This window comes from Alnus glutinosa, chromosome 8 (assembly GCF_958979055.1).
Source record: "Alnus glutinosa chromosome 8, dhAlnGlut1.1, whole genome shotgun sequence".
Lineage (NCBI taxonomy): Eukaryota > Viridiplantae > Streptophyta > Magnoliopsida > Fagales > Betulaceae > Alnus > Alnus glutinosa.
This window is the reverse complement of record NC_084893.1, coordinates 2,538,467-2,564,735: the sequence shown is the minus strand read 5'-3', so window position 1 is coordinate 2,564,735 and position 26,269 is coordinate 2,538,467. Positions and strand designations below refer to the sequence as shown.

The 26,269-nt window shown below is 36.8% G+C and overlaps 3 protein-coding genes across 4 annotated transcripts; all 3 read left to right on the top strand.

Moving 5' to 3' along the window:
* The first annotated feature begins 232 nt into the window (after window positions 1-232).
* On the top strand, window positions 233-7,492 carry LOC133875509 (probable Ufm1-specific protease). 2 transcript variants are annotated; one of them, XM_062313665.1, is made up of 13 exons: window positions 233-499; window positions 604-951; window positions 1,746-2,014; window positions 2,193-2,280; window positions 2,407-2,582; window positions 3,659-3,749; window positions 4,100-4,219; window positions 4,365-4,412; window positions 4,500-4,576; window positions 5,362-5,450; window positions 5,767-5,878; window positions 6,127-6,229; window positions 6,749-7,492. In XM_062313665.1, exons 1-13 carry the CDS (start codon window positions 319-321, stop codon window positions 6,976-6,978), a joined length of 1,932 nt encoding a protein of 643 aa, XP_062169649.1. In that variant the 5' UTR covers window positions 233-318; the 3' UTR covers window positions 6,979-7,492. The 2 variants fall into 2 exon arrangements, with proteins under 2 accessions (XP_062169649.1, XP_062169648.1); XM_062313664.1 differs by having other exon boundaries at window positions 4,100-4,225.
* Window positions 7,493-9,673: 2,181 nt separating this feature from the next.
* On the top strand, window positions 9,674-13,202 carry LOC133875734 (pentatricopeptide repeat-containing protein At5g50280, chloroplastic). The gene is made up of 2 exons (XM_062313955.1): window positions 9,674-10,664; window positions 11,462-13,202. Exons 1-2 carry the CDS (start codon window positions 9,781-9,783, stop codon window positions 12,777-12,779), a joined length of 2,202 nt encoding a protein of 733 aa, XP_062169939.1. The 5' UTR covers window positions 9,674-9,780; the 3' UTR covers window positions 12,780-13,202.
* A 4,028-nt stretch (window positions 13,203-17,230) lies between these two features.
* On the top strand, window positions 17,231-23,729 carry LOC133876432 (MA3 DOMAIN-CONTAINING TRANSLATION REGULATORY FACTOR 1-like). Its single transcript, XM_062314712.1, has 4 exons — window positions 17,231-17,532; window positions 18,093-18,333; window positions 21,438-21,532; window positions 21,705-23,729. The coding sequence occupies exons 2-4, from the start codon at window positions 18,117-18,119 to the stop codon at window positions 23,517-23,519; spliced, it is 2,127 nt and encodes a 708-aa protein (XP_062170696.1). The 5' UTR covers window positions 17,231-17,532; window positions 18,093-18,116; the 3' UTR covers window positions 23,520-23,729.
* The last annotated feature ends 2,540 nt before the right edge of the window (window positions 23,730-26,269 follow it).

The following is a 26,269-nucleotide window of genomic DNA, read 5'->3' as shown; positions in this document are numbered from 1 at the left end:
TCCGAATCGCATGGAATTGGAATTATCAATTGTCTTCTTGGTTTTTAATTGGGCCATTTCGGGCAAACGCTATCATACGGATCACATAGAATGCACATCTAAGCCCAGACCCAACTTTCACAAATTTAAAATCAGGCCTTGGGCCCAAAACATCCGTCATCAAATCCGGCCCATCTTTATGTAACAGTGAATTTCGTTGTATATAGTAACTCTTATAAGTAACGTCTTAAGACAAAAACGACGACGCTTGTTGACGTACTCAAATCGAGAAGAAGAACAAGCGCTACGCTTAGCGCAGCGTAGCGGAGCTCTCAGTCGATGGAGAGCGAAACCGAGAACACAAGCGTACGTGTTCTGTGCCCAAGGCTCGTCCTCCACAAGAACGAGCCGGGCCTCCAATGGCTAATTGGATCCCCATTCTTCCCGCCGCTCACCATCGTCTCCACCCTGCGGTGCATCCACACCGTCTCTCCATCCTCCGATTACCTCAAAGAATCAGGTAAACCAACTATCCGTTTGTTTCCCGATAAACTAACAGAAATATAGTAAAAATAAATAATTCTACACTTTTTTTTTTTGGTTTTGATTTTACGAATTGAGCAGAGGATCTTCGGACGTTACTACCGAAAGGATTTGACGTAATCGGGGCATTAGTTATCGGAAACTCGGATTCCGAAAAGAACGCTCGCATGGCAATCGATGCTGCTCGTAGATTGAGCAAGCTTCTCTCTGATGAGAATCGGGAAACGATCGGTGCAGTTGCGGATATCAATAATACCGGAAACATTCAATTCTTCGTATCGTTATCGGAGAATTCAACGAGCCTTGAACTGGTAACTTCGGTTGTATATGAGGATCACCCGGAGAAGTACGTTTGGGAGAAGGGTTGTTTGCTGCGGTGCGAGCTTCCGATTAAATTTCCAGTCTATTTTCCTGCGAACAATCCGTCCGGTAAAAAATATTACTCTTTATGTGCTCTTTTGCTTGTTTGAACTTTGATATGATATCTTAATTGTCATTTTGGGCATTTTGTTGAGTGTTTAAGTTTGTATTCTTATCTAAATTGTGTTGACCATTGAGCTTTGGTATTGCTTGGTTCTAAATTTACAATGCATTTTATTGTGATTGTTAAAAGAGTGACAATGACTCCTTGTAATTATTATGCAATCTAAGTACTGGGGGACTGCTTGAGAAATTGGAGATTATTGCAGAAGTGATTGGCATGAAGTAGAAAAATGGACTAACTGAGGAAGTTTGTAGTTCCAAGAGTGCGTCTTTCTTAATAGTGTGTTGTTGTAGGATATCATAGAAGATAGTGGCGGGTATCAGTCATTAGGGGGAGAGACGGTGTCTATATAATGGTCCAAGAGTGAAGTTGAAAGTTACATACTTAATAGCAACTTTTAGCTTGGAAATTAGGTCATAAGCCATGGTGGTCAGAAGGAAACAACATGTTCTTTGGTCAAATAATGAATGTGTCTGGAATAAACTTGTTAAAATGGACAGATCCAGACAAGATAAGACTGGAATAAGAACTGGCCTTAAGTGGGTAGGATTTAGGCTTCATTGAGTTGATACTTCTTTATTGGTTTATCCTGTTATCAGAGCTTATGGATTTCTAGGTTCACAATTTCATGTTAGCAATATCTAAGCATTTATCACTTTTCTCATATGCATATATCAATATAACGTACTGCAAAGACATTTCAATATTTCATTACCTGTGTACTAATTTTGTCTGTCAGATGCGGAAAAGATGTATTTGCGTGCAACTGAAGCAGTTGTTGCCAAGTTTAAAGACCCACGGGCTGTATACATGGCAGAAACATTAAGCAAAGCCTCTGCAGAAGCACCTCAACCTGTCATTCTTCGTGGTGCAGAATTGGACTTTCACACATCTCTTTCAAATATCAAACTTTTGGGTGAAGATGCTCAGGATTCGGACTCAAAGTTTCTACCATGTGCTTGCTTCTGTTTGAAAAGTAAATCTGACTCACCAGTGTTTTCTGTGGAGGTAAGAAAATAGCTTATGAGATTCCTTGAGGTATTATTTTGGTTGTATGAAATCTTTTGGAGCTTGAATAGTTTCCTTTTATTTAGGTCATCTATTTTATATTGCATCCTTCGTTTACAGTCACAACTCAAAAGGACTATTATACTATTATAGTTCCGTGACAAGTTCTTCTACTTAGAATGCAGATATTATTCAAGTAAGTGTTCTGCTTAATAGCTCAGAAAAGTCTCTGAATTCCACTGCACCTGTTGCAGAGTATATTCCAGGTATTGATTTCAGTGTTAAATAATTTATGTCTTATAATTATTTCAGTGCATTTGAAGAGTTTTTGTAGTCCCAGCTTTGCAGCTGAGTTGATGCCTGAAACTCATTTTTGAATTGTGTGTTGCCAGCTTTGGAAGAAACCAGGCTTTTAGTCGTAAACTTTAAGCTAGAAGTGCTCTGTTATGCTGCCAAGGAGATTCCAGTGATGTATGCAGTTTCTAAGTTAATCATCCCCGGTTTAGTTGATCAGCTAAATTCAATGAAGAATACAATTTTGCCCAACCTCTTAACAGAACATCCTCAGGTGAACCCATTAGATAGATGAAATGATCCTAGGCTCTTCATGCTGTTAATTCTGCCACAACTCCAATCCAAACCTTCCCAATCACATGCATATTACTAGCACAACATGGTTTCTTTTGCTCTGACTCTCCTCTTCCATCTTCCATTGCTTATTCTTTTGATGCAAAATGATCCTAAATGGTCAAGGATTAAGAGATTGCAACCCTTGGCACTTGCAATTCACACTCTGGGTATTTTGATTACTTGTATACCCTTGGCCACAAAAACAGCGTTGCATGCATACATACCATGAATTGTTATTTGGTTTTTAACTTGGGTTCTTGAAAATAAAGTGTCCGAGATACAAATGAATGCTTTGGTTTCAAATAATTCCCAAGTGTAGGCTTGATCTAGGAGATCTGAGAGTATCTTGTGCATATTAACGGGTTTGTTTAAGAAATTGGACATAAACGGTAGAACAAAGCTCAAAACTGATTAATAGAACCAGGCCTTGACTACACTCTTTAGATGAATTATAAAGGTTATGGGTTTCCAGATAAAAAATAAGTAAGAAAACGCGTGTCTGGCAAGCTTCAGAAATAGTCCCAAAACCATGCACCTCGATTAATTCAGTGACCACTAGAAAATGAGCATTAGCATTCTGCTCTTTTCTTTTTTTTCTTTTTTTGTGGTGGTGGTGGGGGTGGGGTGTAGGTAAGTAAAGAAGTTTAACCTCACCCGCAATCCTTTACTTATTGGGGAGAGAAGATGGCATTTGGTCCAAGGACCATTGGCATATTAGCCCTGTGCCTTCATTGTCATTTGTCATAATAACATACAAGGTGTCCTTATCAGAAGATGTCCTTGCTGATATCAATTGTTCATCCATTAATTTTGAAGATTCTTCCTGCTAATTGGATTAAAGAAATACGTTTTTCCTATTTTACTTAGGGAGCTTAATCATGTTCTAAATACCTGATTTTCTGTTTCCACCAAAATTTGATTTTCTTATTTTTCTCTGGTACCCTGACTTTCCTAAAATACAACTTATATATGTTCTTTGTTTTTCAAGTAAGTGGTGTGTTCGTGCCCTTGCAGCTTTGTCCCTATCACTTTAATCCTCCTGGAGTTTTGCATCCAATAACTGTTATCTATGAACTCAGTTATGGGGAGACAGAAATGAAGCAAGGTATGCAGCTGTTTAGTTGAACCTTTTCTGCTTTAGGTGATCAAATATTCTTATACATTGTATCTGTTATGACTGGAAAAAAGACATTCACATGGTTTTCAGTGCTGAGTATAGAAGCAAACACGTCTGACAAGGATTCCATGCCCAAACTAAAAGTGCCAATACACTTTTTACTGTAATTTTTCTTTTTTTGATAAGGAAAAGGTTGTAGTTTCCTATAAATGGATAATTGCAGAGAACACCAATGTGCTAATATATATATCATAATTTGATTTAACCTTATTAATCAATAAGCATCGCATTTGACTTTCGCAATCTTGTCCTAATTCTGTGTTACTTGCTTTCTGCAGTTGAAATTCGAAAATCCCTACACTTGAGGGTGGGACTACCTTCTGACCGTCCTCTCTTAAGAATTGCCAATGCCCTGGATTTGTCTACAACAAAGGACAGTGCAAGGAGTGGCCCAATACGTAAGGGTAACCATTCTCAACTAAAGAGGCAACATTCTCTATAGTCAGTAGCAATCCTTTTGTTGTTGCCCGTCATTCATTCTTTCATCATCCTACTGCATGTGTTGTTCTCTTACTTTGTTGGCAATCTTTTTGGTAATATCAGGCTGTACTTTACTTAAAGATGTACATATTGGGATTCCAAGTAGTGGGGGTTAGTGGCTGCTGTTCCCTTCTTTTTCTCCTTTTTTCTCTGCTTCCTCGTAGTTGTATTTTGATTGAAATTCTTTGTTTTATGCAGTTCAGGGGGGCATTGTATCTCTGATTCAAAGTTCCTATGAGTACTACCATTATCTTCAAGATGGCTTTAATGATTCGGTAAAGAAAATTCTCTATTTCACTATTACTTTTTACATTTTGAGGAAGTACATATTAATCTGTGACATCAACGAAAGTAATTATTTGATAAATTAAAACTCGCTTATCAGTTCCTTCAGAATGGCTGAACAGGAGCTCCGAAATCATGTTTACGAACTACCATGATGACTTAAGACAAATAGTTACACAGATAATGTCAACTCTATTTAGAATCTTTTTCGTTTTGCTACTATAGTTTGCTTAAAACATTATGTAATATACTTGGTGATAATAATTTAATAATTTGACTATGAACTATTAGATGAACTGGCACTTTAGTTAGCTGTGTGGAGACTTCATTGATTGGGTGAACCATTATTCTTGTTGAATATGACTCACCTGACAATTTTATTTGTGTAAAGAAATCTTCTTAAGTTTCATAGAGAACCATAAACATTCTTTTGTGACATTATAGATATTTCTTCTTTGGTTATTTTTAGATTTTCAGTCCTATTCATCTTAAGTAAAAGGTAAGTGGATTTGCTGTCTAAAGGGGGCCCCTTATTTCAGTAGATAATTGGGGTCATTTTTATCTGCTCAAGCTTGGATCAAGCAGTGGCTAAGTTACTCTACTAAACTCTTTTGAAATAAACCAAGCATTTTGTGTGATATTTGATGGCATTGTCTTCTTTATGAAAAAGTATCTTTCTGCGAATGAAATGCTTCTGTCATTATTATTATTGGCATTAGAAGTTCTACTTATCAAAAAGAAGTTCCACTAAATTCATTTATATTTCACTTGCAAGGGCTGGGGTTGTGCTTACCGTTCTCTACAGACTATCATTTCATGGTTCAGACTCCAACACTACACATCCATAGATGTTCCTTCACATAGGTATGAAAAGGTCACCATATAGAATATAGAGCTCTAGAGTTTTTTCTCTCTTTTCCTTTTTTCCCTAAAACCCCGTCAAGTAGTTTGCTTTTCAGTTATTTGACTTCTGAGCTCATCAGGACTAGCTGCTTTTGGAGTTTGATTGTGATGAATTATGTAACCTCAAGTTTTTTCAGTTTTTTTTTTTTTTTTTTTCTGTTATCTGTACTTTATTAAAGAATACTATTATGTATGTAAAGCAAAATAGCAAGTATATGATAGGATCCTTGCTGATGTGTCATGTTATTAAAACTGACAAACCAATTGAATTTATCAGGGAAATACAACAGTCACTTGTAGAGATTGGTGATAAGGATCCTTCTTTTATTGGGTCACGTGAATGGATTGGTGCGATTGAGTTGAGCTTTGTTTTGGACAAACTTCTTGGTGTAAGTATATTTTCTTCTGAAGTTTCATTCACAGCGAATATTAATTCGTTTTTGTTCTCCTGCTCTGCGTATTGACAAGAATGACATGAATTGTCAAATTATACTAAATTATAAAAATCCTGTGTCTATTGAAGTAAGCTTGACATTTTCCATCGACAATCAAAGTGGTGTACTCAAAATATATGAATTGTATCTGCGCACAAATGTGCATTTATGGGTTTGACAGGATTTGTTGCTGATTTGAACAGGTCAGCTGCAAGGTGATAAACGTTACATCTGGAGCTGAGCTTCCTGAAAGATGTCGAGAGCTGGCCTTGCACTTTGAGAATCAGGGAACACCCATTATGATTGGTCAGTTTTCTTTTATTTTACCTGCCGTGTATTTATGGGCTTCTCTAAAGAAAAGATGATGTGACTTATTAGTACTGCACATTGTCATGTCAGCATAATTACTTGCTGAAAACTCATTTCATAATTAAGAGTGTGATTGGCTCCGCAATTTCATAAGCCAAAATGCGCATTTGTAAACAAAATGACAGAAAGTGTCTTGTTTGGGAGTCTATTTGAAAGAAATGGTGGTTTGAAAACGTGGAAATAATCCTAGTTTTCAAACCATAGGCAGGAGGGTGCATATTTAAAAATGCATGATTTTAAAGACCGAATGGCGATTTCACCAAATGCTTAACAAAACTTTTTAAAGATCGTGTTTTGAAATCGCTATTTTTTTAAATTACACATTTTGAAACCACTAAACCCTATGGAAACTAAGATTATATTTGGCTTTACTACAAGGTGTTTTGGATTTCGTGTGCATTTTTCTTGTAAAAGAATTATAAAGATTTGTCTTATTAAGTATTCGAAAAAATGCAGGTGGTGGTGTTCTTGCATATACCCTATTGGGAGTTGATTACAATGAAGCAAGTGGAGATTGTGCATTTCTTATACTTGATCCTCACTACACCGGCAATGATGAACTCAAGAAAATCATAAATGGTGGATGGTGTGGGTGGAAAAAGGCCGTCGATAGCAAGGGAAAGAGTTTCTTCTTGCATGATAAGTTCTATAATCTTCTATTGCCACAACGGCCCAATATGGTATAATTTATAACTCTGGTCAGGTGATCCTCGATGAGTCATTTTATGGTTAAGATTTTATTTTACAGTATTTAATGGCGTAAATGATGCCGCGTCTTTTAAAATTTTTAAATACCATGACAATATATTCACCACATGATATTATTTATACCTTTAGATGCTGTGAAATAAAATCTTAATCGTGAAATGACTCAAAATGTAAAGGATCATATTCCCTGATTAGGACAAGCGAGGTGGACTTAATACCAATTGGATTTGGATACACTTCTACGCAGAAAAGACGTCTTTGAGCAATTTACATGCGAATGGGACTGGTGTAAGCAACCAAGAGTAGGCATTGTCTTCTTTTCAGCGGTTAAAGTTATTTCTGTAACTTGAATTCATTGAACCCAATTGCTTGCCCATTGCCCTTAGTTTCATTGCTTTTATTTTCTGGCTGAATTGGCTTTTGTGTTCAACCGAGGAACTGGGTAACGTTGTTAAATCATTAACCGTTTGATCTGATAGATCTTTTCCTCCACTGTTAATACTGCAGTGATCTAGTTGCTTTTGAATCAACAATGCTTAAAATTTTTCCTAAGCGTATGAAAGCAACACTGCTTTTGATCTTAGGTTAATGTCGCTACAGGTTATGAATGGTAAATCTTCTCTCTCTCTCTCATGTGCAAGGATTTCAAATAAAGCTGCATCATGTTACTTCTCTTTTGTATATGGACGATCTCTAAATTGTTATTTGGCTGACTTGAATTTTTAATGCTATATGCTACGTTTTTATCTCACTATTATTACACCTAAGTGCTAGCCAATCATTTGTTTTTTGTTTTTTTTCTTTAACAATGACCGATTTGAAGGATAGTTGGGATTGCGACATTAGTATTGTGGGATAAAAATATAATATATAGCATTGCTCTTTTACTTTTCATTCACTAAAAAATTTTCAAACTTTGGTTGGGATGAGAGAATAAGTATCAATTATATTGTACAGCCCAACCTGACTGGACTTCCTACAATAGAGCATTTAAAATGAGTAATTTTATTAGTATATTAAATGTTCATCAAGTATTCATCAAAAAATAGGGTGGTTTTTAAAATCACCATTTAGTCAAAATCATTTGTTGATCAATCACACTCCCAATGATCAAATGGTAATTTTATAGGACACCTCATTTTTTATGGACACTTTATGTATTAATAGAATTACTCATTTTAAAAATGGTGTATATGGTGTTACAATAACGGATGGGGATCCCCAATTAATTGGGATCTTTGGAATTGGGCAAAGGCTATGAGAGGGTTCCAATAGGGCTCCTTTGCCTAATAGGGGCTTCTTGTACGAACAAGTGATTTATCCATCTGAGCAAGGGGTTTACCTACTCGAACAAGTTGCTTGAGCAAAAATGCCTCCAACTCGGTCAAAAAGCCTTTCTCACAACCCTCTACAATTTTTTCTGCTCTTGAACTTTGGGCAAATAATTGTAGAGATCTAAATCCTTACAATGACAGGTCGCTTCGTCTAAAAGCAGATGACTTGTTGGCCAGGTAAACGATGCAGTTTATTCAACCAAAACCAAAGGTAAAAAAGCTTGTAAACATTAGAGCATCTCCCGTGACAAGAGCTATTTTAGCTATTCAACAAGCTCATTTTTTTACTTTGTTTACTTATTTTTCAATATAAACTCCAATATATTATTTATTTCCCTCTCTACTTTATTTAAATATTAATTTTCAATTATAGTTTTCTTTAACGCCACAACAATCTTCCTCACTCCATCGTCTTCATCGCACTCATTCCTCTCTCGCCTCTCTCGCTAGATGGCTTTCCGTTTCTTTTCAATTTTTTTTTTGCCTTTCTAGTGTTTACAATTTTGCTTATTTTAAATAGACACTAAGGTTACATTTAGTACACAAAATGAATATTTTATTAAAAAAATGAATAGTTTTATTAAAAATAAAAAAATGTGAAATGAAATAGCTTTGAAATAACCACTTTCATTGCCCATAAGAGAATGAACATTCCCATTGCACATAGGTAATGACTATTTCAAGTGTTAAATTCTTATTACATACTCTAATACAAAGGTCATTATTTTATTAACCTTCTTTCATTCCTAATAAAGGCTATTATTTCTTTCTTTTTTCTTTTTCTTTTTTTCTTAATGGAATAATTATTTCGCGTGCCAAACATAACCTAAAAGAAAATTTATATTTTGCTTATTTTATTAAATATGAAAAATAATAATTAAATATAACTATTATAAGCCTTTTAGCTACTATATGGAGGTGCTCTAACAATTTGGTAGTTCTCTCAACTACGGAATAAGATCCTCTACAATTTTAAATTATCAAATTATATGAATTCAAACCTCTTTCACATCGAACAATGTAAAAAATGCTATATATTAAAGATATGACATGTTACTGAGGAAAAAAAAAAAAATCATTCCAAAATAATAATTTTTTTTTTTCTTTTACTTTTGAAGAGACACTTATTCTTTATTAAACTAAAATACGATTTTTTGCTTAAAACTTTTCTACGACATAAAATGTAATAATGATAAAAATATATTTACTTCTTATTGTTATCGTGTTACGATTTTAAAAATATTGTAGGGGATCTTAATTCCTTATCCCACCCCTGCCGTTAACGACTTGTCGTGTTTGGTAGCCTGGCCGCTCGTCAAGACGCACCGTTCCATCGGTCTACCGTGGCACAAGCCTTCTGAAAGAAAAAGGAACTCCGCTCTGTGACAGGCGACAGCGCAATGCCACAATCTCAGTGGTGAGCCGACTAGCATCCTATCCAAAGCCATGGCTCTCACGCGCCAACCCCCCACTCCTCCATTTCTCTTCATTCACAGTCAGTATCCGAACCACCACTCTTCAAAACCGTGCCTTGCACTGCTCTCCAAAACCCCAAAGCTCTTCTCTCTGTTCGCAACTCCACCCACCTCCACCACCTCTCATGCCTCACCTCTCATTTTCCTCCCTTTTCTGCAAGAAAAACAACGACAAGAAGAAGAAGAAGAAGAAGACTTAGAATCCCAAGAAGGAGAAGAGGAAGAAGAAGAAGAAGAAGAAGGAGTAGGGGAGGAGGAGGAGGACACAGAAGACCCAATGATAAGATTCTTCAAGTCTCGCACTTCAGCTTCAACACAAGACCCTCAACGCGAAGGCAAACTCTCCCTCCAAAAGAATCGCCGCTCCTCGTGGCACCTAGCTGCCGAAATCGAATCTGAGGCGGAACCCGAAACCGAATCCGAACCCGAAACTGAAATCATAGTCATTGAAGAAAAAGAACAATTGGGTTCTGCGAATTCGAGTTCGAGCATATTGCCCGAGGGCGTTGTGGGTGAGATTGTGCGAATTGCGAGGGACTTGCCGGAGAATACGACTCTGGGAGAGGTATTGGGGGGTTATGAGAAAAGGGTTGGTGAGAGAGAGTGTGTGGAGGTGTTGGGTTTAATGAGTAAGGAAGGTCTTGTAATGAGTTGCTTGTATTTCTTTGAATGGATGAGTCTGCAAGAACGGTCGCTTCTTACGCCTCGGGCGTGCTCGGTTTTGTTTCCGGTGTTGGGGAGAGCCCGGATGGGCGATAAGTTGCTGGTCTTGTTTAGGAACTTACCGTCCAGCAAGGAGTTCAGGGATGTTCATGTATATAATGCCGCAATTTCAGGGCTTTTGTGCAGTGGAAGGTATGGGATTTTTGGTACTTGGCTGTTGTTTACTTCTTGTGGTTACTAATTTTGGTCGATGTGTGTTGTTATCTCGTAACTTATGCTTGTGAAGGAGATATTGAAGCTCAACAAAATGATTTGCATCGAGTCAAACTGCACTTCTATAGTGTGTATCCCCCAATTTTTGCTTATGTATCAATCAAGTGTAAGGCATGCATCTTTTCTGACAGTATAGTGTGTCTCAGTAGTATCACTTGTGGGCGTATTGGTCTGGAAGACATGATTTTGGAGTATAGCTGTGGCATGCAGTGATACAACATCATGGCTGTTATTCCATGCAAGAATTCAACATGAATTTATACTCTTCGCAAATTATTGCTCTGGTTTGTGCTTAATTTGATGTTTAGTGAAAGCCCTCGCTGCCGCCCTGCATGCAGCACATGGATGTGGGAGCTTTCTTGGTGCTTATCTCTAGTAATTAAGAAGACCATGAAACACTACAATTGATGAGTCTGTATCCAGTTACAATAAGAGTGACAAAAAATGTCCTCAAAAGTTTTTGCAATCCACATGAAGGCATTCGATTTTATATCATTATAGAGTACCACTTCATTTTTCACTTTGTGATTCTTAGTCGTTGAATTATTTACATATGAAGTTTTATGCAACTATGATTATGTAGTTTCTTAACATTGAAACAACTCTCTCTCTCTCTCCAACACAGCCACACACACAAAAAGGTTCTTATATAGAGGAAAGGCTGCAAAGTATGTTGCAATTTGCTAGAGCTCAATTTTGATGTGTGCCTATCTCAGGTATGATGATGCGTGGAACGTGTACAACGCAATGGAAACAAATAATGTTCGTCCAGATCACGTGACATGTTCTATTCTGATTACAATCATGAGAAAAACTGGCCGTAGTGCAAAAGATTCGTGGGAATTCTTTGAGAGAATGAACAGGAAAGGAATCAAATGGAGTGTAGAGGTCTTGGGTGCCCTAATTAAATCATTCTGTGATGAGGGCCTGAAGTATGAAGCCCTTATCATCCAAGCCGAAATGGCAAAGAAAGGGATCTTCTCAAATACCATAGTGTACAACACTTTAATGGATGCTTTTGGTAAATCCAACCAAATTGAAGAAGCTGAAGGTCTTTTCGCTGAGATGAAATTGAAAGGGCTGAAACCAACATCTGCCACGTATAACACTCTAATGGACGCGTACAGCAGACGAATGCAGCCTGAGGTCATTGAGAAGCTGCTGCTAGAAATGCAGGATATGGGCTTGAAGCCAAATGCCAAATCATATACGTGCCTCATTAGTGCATATGGGAGGCAGAAGAAGATGAGCGACATGGCTGCAGATGCATTTTTGAGGATGAAGAAAGTTGGTATAAAACCTACTTCACATTCTTACACAGCTCTTATCCATGCTTATTCGATCAGTGGCTGGCATGAGAAAGCTTATACCACATTTGAGAACATGCAAAGGGAAAGAATAAAACCCTCAATAGAAACCTATACTGCTTTGCTGGACGCATTTAGGCGCACTGGTGACACCCAGACATTGATGAAAATATGGAAATTGATGAACAGTGAGAAAGTTGAAGGGACTCGGGTGACATTCAACATTCTTCTGGATGGATTTGCTAAGCAAGGTCAGTACATTGAAGCAAGAGATGTGATCTCTGAATTTTCAAAGATAGGCTTGCAGCCAACTGTCATGACATATAACATGCTGATGAATGCATATGCACGGGGAGGGCAACACTCGAAGTTGCCGCAACTGTTGAACGAGATGGCTGCGCTGAATCTAAAACCCGATTCTATCACTTATTCAACCATAATCTATGCCTGTGTCCGTGTTCGTGATTTCAGGAGGGCATTTTTTTATCACAAAAAGATGGTAAAAAGTGGACAAGTGCCAGATGCCAAGTCATATCAAAAGCTCAGGGCAATTTTGAATGTAAAAGTCGCAACAAAGAACAGGAAGGACAAGAGTGCTATACTTGGTATAATTAATAGCCAAATGGGTTTGTTGAAAGCTAAGAAGAAGGGAAAGAAAGATGAGTTCTGGAAGTACAAGAAAAGACATGTGAGAACTCATAATAACTCTACTCCTGGTGGGCATTGATGATGCTATCTATGGAGTTTTGTAATACTAGTAATTAGATCGATACACCGGCTCTTTGTAGGGTTGTTGATCTATCTTCACATTGTCATTTAATGGCTCCGCCAGAACTTTTCAATTCTTTTCACGAGATTACTTTCATATCAAGACACTGCGTCAGATGCAAGAGAGGAGAAGCATGCATATTGACGTCATCTTTCTAGTAATAAAAGCCTTCACCGAATGGTTGTCATCCTTTGCTGAACAAGGATATTGGTTGCTGTGACTGCGTGCATGTCCAGATGACGAACTGGTTAATTGTTTCTTCCATGCCTTAATGTATATACAAAACTCTTGTTGCCTGAATTCAGTATAAAATCCCGTTGTCTTGTGCACTAGACTCATATACAACGTCAAAATGTATAAACCGTCGCCTTTTGCTAGAAAGTTTTGGACGCCCAGTGCCCAAGTTTCATGATGATCTCTTATATTTTTTTTAACGGTTCAGATTTAATTTTATTCTCTTTCTCGTTCTTGTAAAAAATTTGAATTAAATCTGAACTCAATTGGAAACGCTTTTCATCATTGCAGTAATTGCGTTCGAAGGAAAGATTTTGTAATGAACATCAGACAGAGCGGACAAAGATCCTCTCCATGTCAAATGAAATGGATTCGAATCATATCTTAATTAAAATTTTATTTTGTTGTATTTAACAAGTTATATAATGCCAAGTCATTTAAATTTTTTAAATAATATGACAACAAATTTACTTCGTGACATTACATGCACATGTTAAATATGTTAGATAAAATCTCAAACATGAAAGTAGCATATCGGGTATGTAACTTGATTAGGCCTTTCTCCTTAATTGCCAAAAAAACAACTTTTATTTATTTATTTAAATCAACAAAAATGGTGATTTTTCTCATGCCAGTATTTTTAGAAGAAGATTTTCTTGCAATGCAGCTGATTCTTACTTTTTCTTTTTTTTTTATAAAAAAACAAATTCTACCATTGATCGAGAAAAAAACTAATCCCAAACAGGATCTAGGGAGTATATTGTTCTCTAAGAACTATCTCCGCAGTACATCTAGGAATATCTTCTAGCCATAAATTATCTAAACCATTACATGAAGCCTCCTTAGCTAGTGTATGAGTAATACCATTATACAACCGAAAAACATGCATGAACCACATAAGCACAACGAAGAAATCTCATCTTCATTCTAATACTATCCACAAAATGGCCAATTCTAGAGAGATTATAGGAGGATGTATCAACAATGGCCTTAACAACTAGTAATGCATCCCCTTCAAAGATAACATCAAAAAATCCGCCTTCTTTGCAAAAAGTGAAAGCTTCAAGAACTGCCATAACTTCAGCCACCAAGCTAGGGGTCAACAACCACATATTTAGCCATACAACGTGCCTCCAAAAAACACCCGGCAAAATCACGGACAATAACCCAAATTCCAAAACATTCCCACTGTTTGTTGATAAAGGCATTCCAGTTGATCTTAATAACTCCTATGGAGGGGGTTGCCAATTAGAGAGAGGGGCAGCATGTTGCTGACCTTCCCTTGAGTTGCATCTAGTAAAATCTGCAAAAGATAAGACCGACTCCTTGTAGACATCAGAGGGATGAGCAAACACACCTTCAAAAACTAGCTGATTTCTTCGAAGCCAAATTCTTCTTGAAATAACAGTCATTAACTCTAAATTTTCTCGAGTGAATCAAGATATACAATCCTCAAAAACCTGAGAAAAATTATCACCGTTGCTGATTCTTACTTAATATAAACATAATAGATTTTAACTAGGTCTTCAAATTAACTGTATTTACCCCCAAACCCCCCCCCCCCCCCCCCCCACCCAAAAAAAAATTTCATTGACTTATGTAATTCAACTAGATAATAAATTATGCTTAACTCTGTAAATAGTACAACTCTGTATATGAGCAGTGCTACGCACTAGCAAAATTTCGGATTTCATCCAAAAATTTGGCTTATGGATGGCATTCTTGTAATTATAAAATTTGGCTTATGAATGGCATTCTTGTAATTATTTATAATTACAAAAATGCCATCCATAAGCCAAATTTTCGGATGAAATCCGGAAATTCTGCCCTTCTCCCAATTATTACCCTCTGTATATAGCGTTTGTATCTGTCTTTTCTTTTTTTATTCTTTTATCTCCACCTTTTGCACTTTTTTTTTTTTTTTTTTTTTTTTTTTTTTCCTTTTCCCTCCACGACTCCGCGTTCTTCTTTATCTGTCTTTTTTTTCTTTTCCTCGACGACACGGAGTTTCTTCTTGTTCTTCACCATCATGGCATCATCTTACCCTGTGCCTCCTTACCGCCCACCGCTGGCTTCCTATCAAAACGATCAGGTGTATAATAGAATACCGCCATCAAGAACATTTCAACCTCCTCGAGGTCACCATCAATCTTCAAATTCAAATTCCCCCACTGCTCTAGTTTACCATGAGGATGGGTATATATAATCCACCATATGTTTCATCCGCAGCCCACCATTCCAGCAATAGGCCAGTCTCATCCTCAAAATTATGACCGAAATAATCGACCAGTACTTGCCCACAGTAAAGGAGAGTATTCCAGGAATGTAAACTATCCATCAGCTGGACTTCATCAAAATGGCGGACCCATGTATGCTAGCAGACAGATGGTACAACCTCCAAATGTGGTTCGTGCTCAGTCTTACCAAGTCGGTTACAACCCTTATCAAAACTACCAACCACCTGGAGCTAGCTTCTCATCAGCAGCGGGGTAATTGGGCTCCAATGGCGAATCAGAGCATTCCCGGCGGCCGGGTATGGTCACCCTCAACAAACAAGAAGTAGAATATCGAAGCGGGCCTTGGAACAGGATAAGGTTCAGCGGGGTGCCAAAAAATGGCGCATTTTGAGAGGAAAGCTCTGACTGTACTTCTGTGCAAGGACCTTCAGGACCTCGAGTCGGTCATGAAGACTCTCAGGGGTGGCCAGGACAAATGTGACGTTTGAAAAAAAAAAAAAAAAAAAAAGGTAAAAAAAAATTATATAATGAAAAAAGTAATAAAAAAAAAATAGAATAAAGATTAGATAATCGGATGTAGTGCATTTTAAAACTCATTTGCTAAATTAAATAAAATAAATTTTGGTTAATTATTGTAGATTGAGATATATATATATATATATAAGCTATTGAGAATGCTCTTATAATAAGAGATTTAGGATAGAGTTTAATATAATTTACATTATTATGAAAAATATAAGGGAACATTTTCATGTCATATTGCAATTAGCCTAATTGAGATACTAATGAAAAAGGAAAAGAGTCCTTCGTTATTTGTCATTGAGAAATGATCCATACACTCAAACAAAAAAATAATAAAATATTACCAGTCACGTCAGCTTGTTGTGGGACTGTTGTGAGAAATGAGTGTGAGAATCATTTCTCTTTGTCATTATATGTACATCAAAAGAAAGCTAATAACGTATTCTTATAATTCAGTCTATTAAATTAATATATGTTCAAAACATGGGGGGAACTAGCATTTTAGGTGAGAGGAGGCAAAAATAAAAATAAAAATAAAAATAAAATTGGGGGAGAGGGGGGGGGTAAAATTAAATTTTGGGGTCCATCTTATAAAAAAACATAAAATTTAAAAGTTTTTTTTAAAAAAAAAATAAAAATTGATGGGTGGATCCGCCCTTAGTCCAAAATACATGTAAAAATTATATGTTTTATTTATTTAAAAATGCATATGAGAATTACATATTTTATTAAAAATATACATGCATTTTAAACATTAGTTTGATGAGTAATACTATATACTACAATTTCATCACACTATGTTAATTTGATGGTGCCCATATGGCCATATGCCTTAAGAATTTTTTTTTTTTGTTTTTTTTTTAAACAATGGCTTATTAAAAGGTTGATGTGATAATGTCCGTAACCTTTGGATCAGCTTAATGAGATGAAAGTGTAATATGTAGCATTACTATAATTTAATAGAGACCGTTAGATGAATATTCTTCTATCCAGATCTGAGGAAAAATTTATCCAAAGTTAATATATATTTTTGATTTTAACAATATCCATAATTATCCAATAGCAGTCTTAGCCATCCAACTCAGACAAAACCAAGGACCACAGATGCCTTGGCATGCAAGCAATTAGAACAGTTATCTAAAGTAAGTTCTTTAATTCCTTCAACTAATGTTCTAATTTCGTTTTTATAAGTGCGAACAAAAGAGCAGGGCTAGTTCGGTAAATAATGCTCTCATCCAAAACCCTAAAAGGCTAAACCAATTGGCCGTGAGCCGAGTGGAGCCCAAAGATTGGTCCCCACACCACCGTGAATCGCTTTAGCGCCAATGCCACGTGGACACCCTAAGCGATGATACCTCCCGGTGACGTGCAACCGCAAGGATAGCCTCCCTATAAATACCGCACTTGATCCCCTTCTTTCTCGTTCTCATCCATTTCTCTCTCTCTCTCTCACTCTCATTCTGTTTCGCTAACCGATTGAGACAGACAAAAACGCTACCGCAGAGAAGATTAGGAACCTCGGGTTGAAGAATCCGGGCCGTTTGATCTAGGGTTTTTGGATCTTCTTTCTTGTTCTTCCCTTCTTCGTTCTTTTTCTGTAGTGTGATTGGGAGATCCAGTGGCTTCTCTCCTGTCTTGGCTCGAGATCCGGGCCAAGCACAGAAGAATCGGATTCGTGTTCTGGATTCAATATTCTCTCACTTCGCCCAGATTGAAAAGTTCGTTCTCTTTCTCTGTAATATTCTGATTTGGTTTATGAGAAAAGGTGTGAAAACTAAGTGGAATAAAGTATCGAATCCTAGATTTTTCTTATTGTTTGGGATTTGAGGAGCTGCGTTTTATTTTGAGCGGTACTACGGTTTGGATTTTTTTTAATTTTTTTCTTTTCTTTTGTTAGTGCGTTCTTTCTATTTTTCTTTCAGTTTCTTAGCAGCCTAACGGGTATTGCATTTACAGTTATAGTTCGTTCGCTGCTTTTTCTAGAATTGATTGTGAACACTTGATGTTTATTTTTTTTGTTACATTTCATTCTGAATAAATGATAATGGTATTGGTATTGCAAGATTTTATAGAAAACAGGTAAATGATATTGTTAAAATATGAAGAAATGGAAAGCTGGGCTGTTTTCTTAGAAACCAAACAAAAAGTAACATTGAAAGTGCATGATATTGTTGCTATCTTAGTGTTCTTGATGTGTATTGATTAATGTTGTATGACATGAATTAATGAAGATTCTTGTTAAGGTCTTATGTGGTGTAATTTTTTTTTTCCCCTTCAGTTTGTGTGTAGGATTTTAGTGTAAATGGCATCGAACGAGGGATTTCTGACGAATGAACAGAGGGAAGTGTTGAAGATAGCCAGCCAAAATGTGGAGAGTTTGTCATCGTCCCCAAAATCCCCGACTTTGCTTTCTGAACATAATATAAAAGCTCCTGCTGGTGGCAAGGCATCAACGGCTGGGATTGCCGTGAGGCATGTGCGTCGGTCGCACTCGGGGAAGCTTGTCCGGGTGAAAAAGGGTGAGGCCATGTTGCACTTTGTTGCTGTCTAGAATTTTCTTTTATTTACCTCTGTCTGCGTGTAGGTTGATTAATGGGTTTGCTTTTCAGGATTAGTTAGATTTATATCTTTTATACCATAGCTGGCGGACCACTTTAATGAGAGTGCTAGGATGATTAAGAGTTACACTAGTTTTTTCACTGACTGAGTGACTGAATAGCTTTTTATCTTCCAAATGAAGTAGAGCTGGGCCAAATGGGTCAACAATAGATTGAGATAAGTAAAAACAGTTAACGCCCACGTGCACAAATGTAATCAATAGTTGAGTAGATGGATAGACATATCCACGTGTTTAAGTGTATCAGGTTTATTGGTTGGTATCTTTTAACTTAATAGCAAGAGTAAGGAAATAGAAACGATTTTTGTTTTCATGCTCAGTTATGTTTGTGCCAGTAACTTATGACTTCATTAAAATGAGGATATTTTCGACTGCCTAATTTTCCTAGGTATAAACAGCCATAGCATATTACACCGAGGACTTTTTTCGACTGCCAGATACAAAAATATGTCTAGATGTTAATTATGGTATGGCTGTTTATTGTATTTAGAAAACATTCTGTTTTTGAGAAACTTTATTTGTGTTAGCATATTTTTGTATGGGGCAGTGCTTTATTTCACTTTACTATCAAACAGTTTTCGAATTCATTTATTCATACCCTTAAGCTTGTTTTTCATAGCATAGTATGAACATGGTATTGTGTTTTCAATGGTTTTATACTCTTTTTTTTTTTTTCATAAACTGAAAAATAAAAGAACAGAAAGACCAGAAACTGAAAACATCATCTAGATGTTTCTTAAAAACAAGTTTTCAAGGATTTGGAGAAAAAGAAATAATAGGTGTTTCGAGGATTTGGAGAGGTCCTTGGAGGATATTCTAGCTTCTTTTTTTCATACTTTGAATCTTTGGACGGTGGCTTTTGTGTCCCTTTTGTCGTTTTTTGCTTTCTAGTTAGACGCTTTCTCTTGTATACTTTTGATGTATTTAGGGGTGCCTTACGCTTTTAATAAGACAAGTTTATTACTTATAAAAAAAAAAAAACCTCAAAACACTTCAAAAACATGTTGGTACTGTGTTTTTGCATTGATTTCTTCTGTTTTTGTGAATTTGAAAGTAGTATTCTGTATTTTAAAAAACAAGAACCCAGCAGGCCCTAGGTTATTCCTCCTTGGATAGGAACTTTTCTAGCCAGTCAGTTTCCTGTAATTGGCCTAGGCATGGTTTGTAGCTTTTACTTAAACTGGAATCCCCATAACATGGAATTAGTAATCTTTCAAAATGAACAGTGCTAATTTTGCCTTGTTTCTATGGTGATGGAGGTCTTGAAAAGTTCTACAACTAAATTGTGTCTAAAGTTGGGCTTTATCTATGTCTGAATTAGGTATTGGTTTTGTTCTTTTTGTGTTCGGGTGCATAATATGTAAGTTTTTCTCCATTAAAAAAGAAAGAAAGAAAGAAAGAAAGTGTCTGACTTGAAAGGTGGTCTTGAATTTTTGGCTTACTGGTTCTTGCCGTGTGTTATATGCTTGGCTGCCATTACTATTGGAAGTCAACTAGCTGTAAAGAGAAAAAAGTTGATACTGATTTTCAGCGGCAGAAGATGATTGCGCACCAAAAGTCTAAAGGAAAAAGGGAGCTACTGAATCTGCATAGCTCCATCAATTATGGCGATGCGAAAGATCCCTCTAGGAGTAAGAAAGGCAAGGCACAGATGATGTAGGTTTGTGTGCTTTGGTGGGTGGTGGGTTGTTTTGTATCTTAGTTGGATTCTATTATAGTTTGATTTAGGGTTTTTCTTCGATTTCGGGGGTTTAGGTTTTGTTGGTTCTGTTGGATTTTTGCTGGTTAGCTTTGGTTTTTCCTGTGTATACTTCCTGTGTACCTAGGGGTGTCTTATGCTTTCATTTATAAAGTCTTCTTACTTATCAAAAAAAAAAGGTTGATGCTTTTTAATGTGTATCTATGTGTGCACATGCATGTGGTTATTTTTGGAGTGGGGGGGTTATCAAGTGCTTTAGTTGTAATCGAGGAAGGAACAAGTAGAACAATTGAGGTTGAAATTATTTCTCATTACATTTTGGATCTAAAATAATGTATTTTAAATTTCCATATTTATTTGCTCAATCACTTGTCAAAGAAAAAAATTTATTTGCCCAATTGTTTCCAAAATTCCATTGGAAAGAACTGTTTTCATATGCTCAATTGCCAGAGTATAGGGTTCTTATTCTTGTTTCCCTTTTAATTGGTCTTTATCTGGAGTTCTATTTCTGATATCAGATTACAATGCTTTTTTCCCCTCTTTTTAAAAGAAAACAAACTAGTGATGTAGTTTTCTTATTCTTTTTAAGTATCAGGTTTATTGGTTTTTATGGGAACCCTCTGTGTGTAGTTTTGACAAATGATTGATATATTTGACCTGATCGATTTAGTAACCTGTTTAGAATGGAGGTGATAGGGCATAGCTTAGTTAACTATAGGGCATTGCTTAGTTAACTTTTCTTGATTATCTTATTGAGGCTCTATCGGCAATGGTTCCAGAATTAAAATTGTTCCACTTCAGAGGCCAGAGTCTAATTTGTAGTTAAGATTGTGTTCAACATTCTTTTATTAAATTATCTAATTGCATATGAAGGTGCAAGCTTTGATTGCTTCAATTGTCAGAGCTCTATATATTCGTTACCTATTCTGAATAAATAGGACTGCTGCAAATTGTATGTGACGACATGCTTTTGATTTCTGACTAGGAATATGTGCCTTTTTGAAGCTGCTAAAATGAGGAATGCAATTGTTAGTTTCATTGACTTGTAATCTGGTATTAGGGTCTGCATAAGCCCATGCAAAGAGTATCTAGTTCATTACCAGGAGAAAATAAGAAAAAATCAAAATCAAAATAATGTTTTAAATTATGTTTTGCAGTGATTTTCTTCTTCTACTTCCACTTTTAGTTGGATGTTAGCCTAGGTAGCTTATTTACTTACCTTATGTTTTCTTCTCCTATCTTCATTTGTTTCTTAACCTTTTATTGTATAATAAGTTGCTGCTCTTCTCTTCAACTAATGGTTACAGACGGTGCTGGTGGTAAGGGCACATGGGGAAAACTCCTTGACACTGATGGTGAATCCCATCTTGATCGTAATGACCCAAATTACGACAGTGGCGAGGTAATTGCTGTTTTTAAGGCATGCATTCTGGTTAGCAATATTGATTATTGTCCCTTGGAATTTTAATTTGCACTTGTGCTAGCAGCAGGTTACTCCTGTACTGGAATGAGGTTTTTCAACACTTTTATTGTTATTGTATATGTTGCTCTTCTCTTATCTTTGCTTTCAACAGGAACCATATCAGCTTGTTGGATCAACTGTCTTAGACCCCTTAGATGAATACAAGAAAGCTGTTGTCTCCATTATAGAGGAATACTTCAGCACTGGAGATGTGGAATTGGCAGCTTCTGAGCTCAGAGAACTAGGCTCAACTGGATATCATCCTTACTTTATCAAGCGGCTTGTTTCCATTGCCATGGACAGGCATGATAAGGAGAAGGAAATGGCTTCTGTTCTGCTTTCAGCCTTGTATGCTGATGTCATTAGTCCTAGCCAGATACAAGATGGATTTTTTTTGCTTCTTGAATCTGTTGATGACCTTGCAGTGGACATACTGGATGCAGTTGACATCCTCGCCTTGTTCCTAGCGCGTGCTGTGGTTGATGACATTGTCCCTCCAGCTTTCCTGAACCGGGCAAAGAAGGGACTGTCTGAATCTTCCAAGGGAGTTCAGGTTATCCAAATTGCTGATAAGAGCTATCTCTCAGCTCCACACCATGCAGAACTTGTGGAGAAGCGGTGGGGTGGTAGCACTCACATCACTGTTGAGGAAGTGAAGAAAAAGATTACCGATTTGTTGAGGGAGTATGTGGAGAATGGAGACACTATCGAGGCCTGTAGGTGCATAAGGGAGTTAGGGGTTTCGTTCTTCCATCACGAGGTTGTGAAGAGGTCTTTGGTACTTGCTATGGAGATTCGAACCGCTGAACCTCTAATGTTGAAGCTATTAAAGGAAGCTGCCGAGGAAGGTCTGATAAGTTCTAGTCAAATGGTAAAGGGTTTTTCTCGATTGGCAGAGAGCCTTGATGACCTTGCTCTTGATATTCCATCAGCAAAAGCTCTGTTCCGCTCACTTATCCCCAAGGCAATCTCCGAAGGATGGCTTGATGCTTCATTTGTGAAGACTTCAGTTGAAGACGGGGAGGTCCCAGATGATGCGAAGTTGAGGCGGTATAAGGAAGAGGCTGTGACTATAATTCATGAATATTTTCTCTCGGATGACATTCCTGAACTCATCCAAAGCCTTGTAGATCTTGGGACGCCCGAGTACAACTCAATTTTTTTAAAGAAGCTGATCACCCTTGCTATGGATAGGAAGAACAGAGAAAAAGAAATGGCATCCGTTCTGCTAGCCTCTCTTCATAGCGAGATCTTCTCAAGTGAAGATATAGCTAATGGTTTCGTCATGCTTCTGGAATCTGCGGAAGATACAGCACTGGACATTCTAGATGCTTCAAACGAGCTCGCTCTTTTTCTAGCTAGGGCTGTGATTGACGATGTCTTGGTTCCGCATAATTTAGAAGAGATTAGCAGCAAGTTGCCACTGGATTCCAGTGGGAGTGAGACTGTTCGTATGGCCCGAGCACTTCTTTCTGCCCGTCATGCTGGTGAGAGGATCTTGAGGTGTTGGGGAGGTGGGAGCGGCTGGGCCGTGGAGGATGCAAAGGACAAGATCTTAAAGCTTCTAGAGGAGTATGAAAGTGGGGGTGTTGTTGCTGAAGCCTGCCAATGTATTCGTGATCTGGGCATGCCTTTCTTTAACCACGAGGTGGTGAAGAAGGCATTGGTTATGGCTATGGAGAAGAAGAATGATAGAATGCTGGACTTGCTGCAGGAATGTTTTACTGAAGGGCTGATCACTATTAACCAGATGACAAAAGGCTTCGCCCGGATCAAGGACGGGCTTGAAGATCTGGCTCTTGACATTCCAAATGCAGAAGAGAAATTCAGCTTCTATGTAGAGCATGCCCAGAAGAAGGGATGGCTCCTACCATCCTTCGGTTCATCAGGCATGGATGCTTTCGTAACTCAGACTGCAGCTTCTTGAGAAGAACATTATATTTTCATCTGTTTTTCTCATCTTGTGTTGTTAGCCGTTGCCTGGATTCAATGCCTTTTTAAAGGGGTATGATAATGGGATGTTCGGGTTCCTTCTGATGTTTTCTCTTTTTGTAGTGTCAGCTTATGGAGATTCTTAATTATCCCAACTGATGTATAAAGGTTGGTTTTCCAATTCCATTGACAGCTTTTTAGGCTTGCTTCGCGAGAGTGTTTTTTTTTTTTTTTGAAACAAATCTTCATTGCAAAGACTACCAAAATACATCATGATCCCAACAAAGGATCTAGGGAAAAAGACTTCTCCCTAACAATAAGATCTTGAATACAACAAAGGGAAAATCTGATCTCCAGCAGACATTTAGATTTTTCAACATAGCTTCCCTAGCCAAAACATGGGCCACAGCATTTTAAGCTCTTCTAACATGAACAAAGGAGGCAGAGCGAAGAGTTATGTCACGTATTATTCGACAAAATGCCTTACTAATACACGATGGCTAGGGTTATATCTTCATTTATTTTTTTTCCCCTTTTTTTTTTTTTTTTTTTTTTTTTTTTTTTTTTTTAAGTCCTTGAAAGTCTTCATTGTTTTTGTTTTTTCTTATATCATTTTGCTGTGGCGGCTATAGTTAATAAAGGACGATTTTTTCTTTTTTGGTTTCTAAATTTGGTTTGGGAACTTTTTTTAATGCTGTCTATCAAATTGATGTGTTTTCTGAAGTACATAAAATGTACAATATGTTATTTTATTAAAAATACATGTAAAAATCACATAATCTAAAACTGGTATCCAATTCAAAGAAAAACTCTGTTCACTTTATTTGTGGGTGATTAGGGGATCAACAATGGATTTATCATAGGCCATTCAAAAGTCTTTAAGACGCATTATTAACCAAACAGTGATAAATAATACTTGGTATCACGTACGAGGGCTAACATGGATACATTCATAGGGTTTTCCTACCTTAGAAAATAGCCGTTACAAATATTAAGGCCTTGCAGAAATAAACTCTTGAAATAGAATAACTTTTCATAAGAAGAGTCATTACTTTATTTGTTAGGGTCATATTCCTTGTAATAGTTTTTTTTTTTTGAACGAAGGATCTTAGTATTTCATTGATCAAAGATCAGGAACATAAAGCTCTTACATCATAAAGCATAAAGTTCTACAAAATCATAGACACATGCTATAAGGTTACATAGTCATAGATGCAAACAAAATTCTTACCATAAAGCGTTATCTATGATTTTCATCTTTTGCTAACCCATGTACAAAAATAGTTAAATAAATAACTCATCACACTGAACTATCTAGATAACCCATCACACCTAACTAACATTCATCCCATTGATTACCCATGAGTGCAAATCTAAAGAGAAGAAAATTATTATTCAAAGGAAAAATACAACCAGCAAACAGCTGCAGTGGTTTATGGAAGAGATGAACATCACGCCATAGAGGTATATTGACGGATACATAGCAGAAACGCAAAAATTGTTGATTTGGTCGGAGAACACCTATAAACAAAAGAAAAAACCAAAATTAGAGGGAGATAGTAGAAGCAAGGAGTAGAAAGGGAAACGGAGAGAAGGAGGGAGCAGATCTGCTCATATCTGTTTTTTGAGGGGTGAAGTTTAGGGCCGGCTTCCAACTGGAGTCCTTCTTCCTTAAATTCAAAATTACAGGGAAGCTATTCCTTAGAATTGTTATTCCCATTAGAATAATTATTCTCTTGCGAAGAGGAATAAACTACATTTTTCAAAACAAAAAAAAAAAAAAAAAAAAAAAAAAAAAAAAACTCATTATTTTTTATTTTCTCTTAATTTTTTTTTTTTTTAAAAAAAAAAAAAAAAAATCCAGCTTTACAGTGGCTGGCTGACCACCCATTGGGGTGGCCAACAATGGGTGGTCAGCCAGCCAATGTACAGAGTCAAGGGTGGTGCGACCACCCTCGAAGCATTTGGGGGTGGCCGCGACCACCCACTAATTTTCAATTTTTTTTTTATTATAATTTGAGTTTTATTTAACCTTTTTTTTTTTTATAATTTTGATTGGATTCTAATTAAAGTATATAAGTTGTTACCAAACTAAAGAGTAGGAATAGTCATTCCATTCCATTATCTTTTATTCCCGATAATAACTATTCTATTTTCTAATGGAATACTCATTTCGCAAACCATACGATGCACTTTTTGGAAATTGAGAAATGCCAAATCCATGACACAAAAGCATAGGGGCATGAGAGAAATTGTGTGCCAAAGAATAATGCACAAGGATAAGGGCACTGGATAAATTATGCCATTCTTATGGACCGAGGTGCAAAGAAAAAAGGGTTAACAATTATAGAGGCAACCTTCGGTAACCTCAAAAACAATTCTTCCAATCCAGCAACTTGCTCGAACAAATGGGCCATATTCAGGCAATACCCTCATTGTCTCCATTCAAATTTATGTGCGAATAATAAATGTCAATTTAATAAATAAATACCTAATTTAGAGAATAACTTTCTCTATTTTTTTTTTTTGGGACAGTGGCAAAATTCCCCAAGCCTCAACATGTTTTCTTTATTTTTTAGTTTTGTCCTCCCAAACCTAAAATTCAAATATTAATTGTCCATGTTTTTAGTGATCTACCATAGAAATATCATGTGCCACAACTTGGTCTGTAATTCTCTAAAAGCATTGTACTTCTTCCAAGTCTATAACGAAATCAAATTTTAGATCAATAATAAAATTCTCAAA

Coding starts and splice junctions, on each gene's coding strand:
- LOC133875509 (XM_062313664.1), top strand. CDS start 319: ATGGAGAGCGAAACCGAGAACACAAGCGTACGTGTTCTGTGCCCAAGG. Junction 500..603: donor CGATTACCTCAAAGAATCAG/GTAAACCAACTA, acceptor CGAATTGAGCAG/AGGATCTTCGGACGTTACTA. Junction 3,750..4,099: donor GGAGACAGAAATGAAGCAAG/GTATGCAGCTGT, acceptor TGCTTTCTGCAG/TTGAAATTCGAAAATCCCTA.
- LOC133875734 (XM_062313955.1), top strand. CDS start 9,781: ATGGCTCTCACGCGCCAACCCCCCACTCCTCCATTTCTCTTCATTCAC. Junction 10,665..11,461: donor GGGCTTTTGTGCAGTGGAAG/GTATGGGATTTT, acceptor TGCCTATCTCAG/GTATGATGATGCGTGGAACG.
- LOC133876432 (XM_062314712.1), top strand. CDS start 18,117: ATGGCATCGAACGAGGGATTTCTGACGAATGAACAGAGGGAAGTGTTG. Junction 18,334..21,437: donor GCTTGTCCGGGTGAAAAAGG/GTGAGGCCATGT, acceptor TAATGGTTACAG/ACGGTGCTGGTGGTAAGGGC. Junction 21,533..21,704: donor CAAATTACGACAGTGGCGAG/GTAATTGCTGTT, acceptor TGCTTTCAACAG/GAACCATATCAGCTTGTTGG.